The following is a 1,689-nucleotide window of genomic DNA, read 5'->3' on the forward strand; positions in this document are numbered from 1 at the left end:
CTTGAGCTTGGGCACCGCCTTGTCGAGGCTCGGGATGGTGCCGCCGACCTTGGTCCGCTTGAGGTCGATCTTTGTGATGGTGTCGTGCGAGAGGCACTCCGTGGGCAGCGTGCCGGAGACCCGGTTGGCACGGCGGAGGACCAGCTCCTCGAGCTTCTCGCCCTTGCACAGCTCCTCCGGCACGCTGCCCGAGAGGCTGACCTCCTCGAGGATGAGCTGCCTGAGCGTGAGCTGAGGGGTGAGGGTGAGCTGAGGGGTGAGGGTGAGCTGAGGGGTGAGGATGAGCAGCCTGAGCGGCGCGGTGATCTTGCTCGGCAGCGTGCCAGAGATGCGCGTCTTCTTGGCGGAGATTTCCTGCGCGGCGGGAGGGGGGAGAGACGCGCTGGCCTAGCGTCTGGGCTGCGGCGTGGCGTTGTGGAGAGCATGTGGAGCAAGGAGGAGCGGCGGCGGAGATCCGAGCGCGGGAGATGGTTTGCGGCCGAGGGCGGCAGAGCCGAGTGCAGCGGTGCCGAGGGCGGCGGAGCCGAGTGCGGCGGTGAGGAGCGGCGGCGCCTCGAGTGTGGGCAAGAGGAAGCACTCGGGCGGCAGCGTTCCTACGCGGGACACGGCCCCGCCCACTCGTCACCTGGGCCGCCCGCCGAGCCCGGACCTCCCGCCGGCGCCGCGCGCGCCCGAGAGCTTCACGTTGTCGTCGAGATACAGTTTCCTGAGCGAGCCGTCCGACCTGTGGCACAGCTCGCCCGGGACCGTCCCCGAGAGGCGCTTGGAGAGGAGCGTCACCTTCTCCAGCGCGGGAAGCCGGCCGAGCTGGTGCGGAATGGTGCCGCTGAACTTGCCGGTGGTGAGACTCAGCTTTTGGAGCGCGGTGAGCTGGGTCAGTTCCGCGGGCAGCGTGCCCGAGAAGGAGCGGTCCCCCTCCTTGCCCAAGTCGAGGGACTCGAGTGTGCCGGCGAGCGGTAGCAGCAGGGCGCCGGGCAGCGTGCCGCTACTGCCAAACTCGGTGCCGCCCCGGAATTTGATCTTGGTCAGGGTGGCGCCCGCTTTCCACCCTTCTTTTTGGCCGAGGGGCGGGCTGGGTGAGCCATCCGGCTGCGTGCATCTCACCTGCGCGCGAAGGGCCTGGCCGTGAGGGCAGGGGAGCGGCCTGCGGCGAGGGTGAGAGCGCACACGTCGAGAAAGGCGCAGCAGGTCGAGCTCGTGTCCTTGAAGGACGGCGATTTGTCTTTCGCGCCGATGGCATCGTAGAAGCCGCGGAGCGCCTTGCAAGCCTCGGGCGGGGAGGCGACGAGGGCACAAAGGAGGGAGGAGATGACCATTTCGGCAGTTGCCGTGATGACCAAATTGGCGCTGTTCACATACACCTCCGGAGCTGTTCACATAGAACACCCCGGGCCCGAAATCGCACAGAGACAGTCACTGTTCACAGAGCCAATTTGGGAAGGAAGGCTTGCCTTCTTTAAGAATTCTTTTTGGTGTACCTGTGTTTTAAAGCAATAAAGGGACGAACCACGGGACGAACTTCCACACAGAATTTCACTAGCAAGCTCGCTCGCACAGCACTGCGCACGGGACTGTGCTGCATTCCATGAAGGTAATCCTCGTCGACCAGTATGTATGTAGGAAGGTGAAATGCACCGTCGCCCTCACTCCCAAGGACCCGAACCCGGCTCAATCACCATACTCGAGTAG

At 65.1% G+C, this 1,689-nt stretch overlaps 1 protein-coding gene across 1 annotated transcript; it reads right to left on the reverse strand.

Annotated features, from left to right (window-relative positions):
• Positions 1–15: 15 nt before the first annotated feature.
• On the reverse strand, positions 16–1,328 carry EMIHUDRAFT_471747 (hypothetical protein; the record flags this gene model as incomplete). Its single annotated transcript, XM_005768192.1, has 5 exons — positions 1,170–1,328; positions 672–1,104; positions 553–593; positions 290–354; positions 16–220 (listed from the first exon to the last, which is right to left on the reverse strand). Coding segments are annotated over exons 1-5 (891 nt in total), but the record flags the coding sequence as incomplete, so codon positions are not given.
• Positions 1,329–1,689: the final 361 nt, after the last annotated feature.

This window comes from Emiliania huxleyi, assembly GCF_000372725.1.
Source record: "Emiliania huxleyi CCMP1516 unplaced genomic scaffold EMIHUscaffold_4659, whole genome shotgun sequence".
Taxonomy (NCBI): Eukaryota; Haptophyta; order Isochrysidales; family Noelaerhabdaceae; genus Emiliania; species Emiliania huxleyi.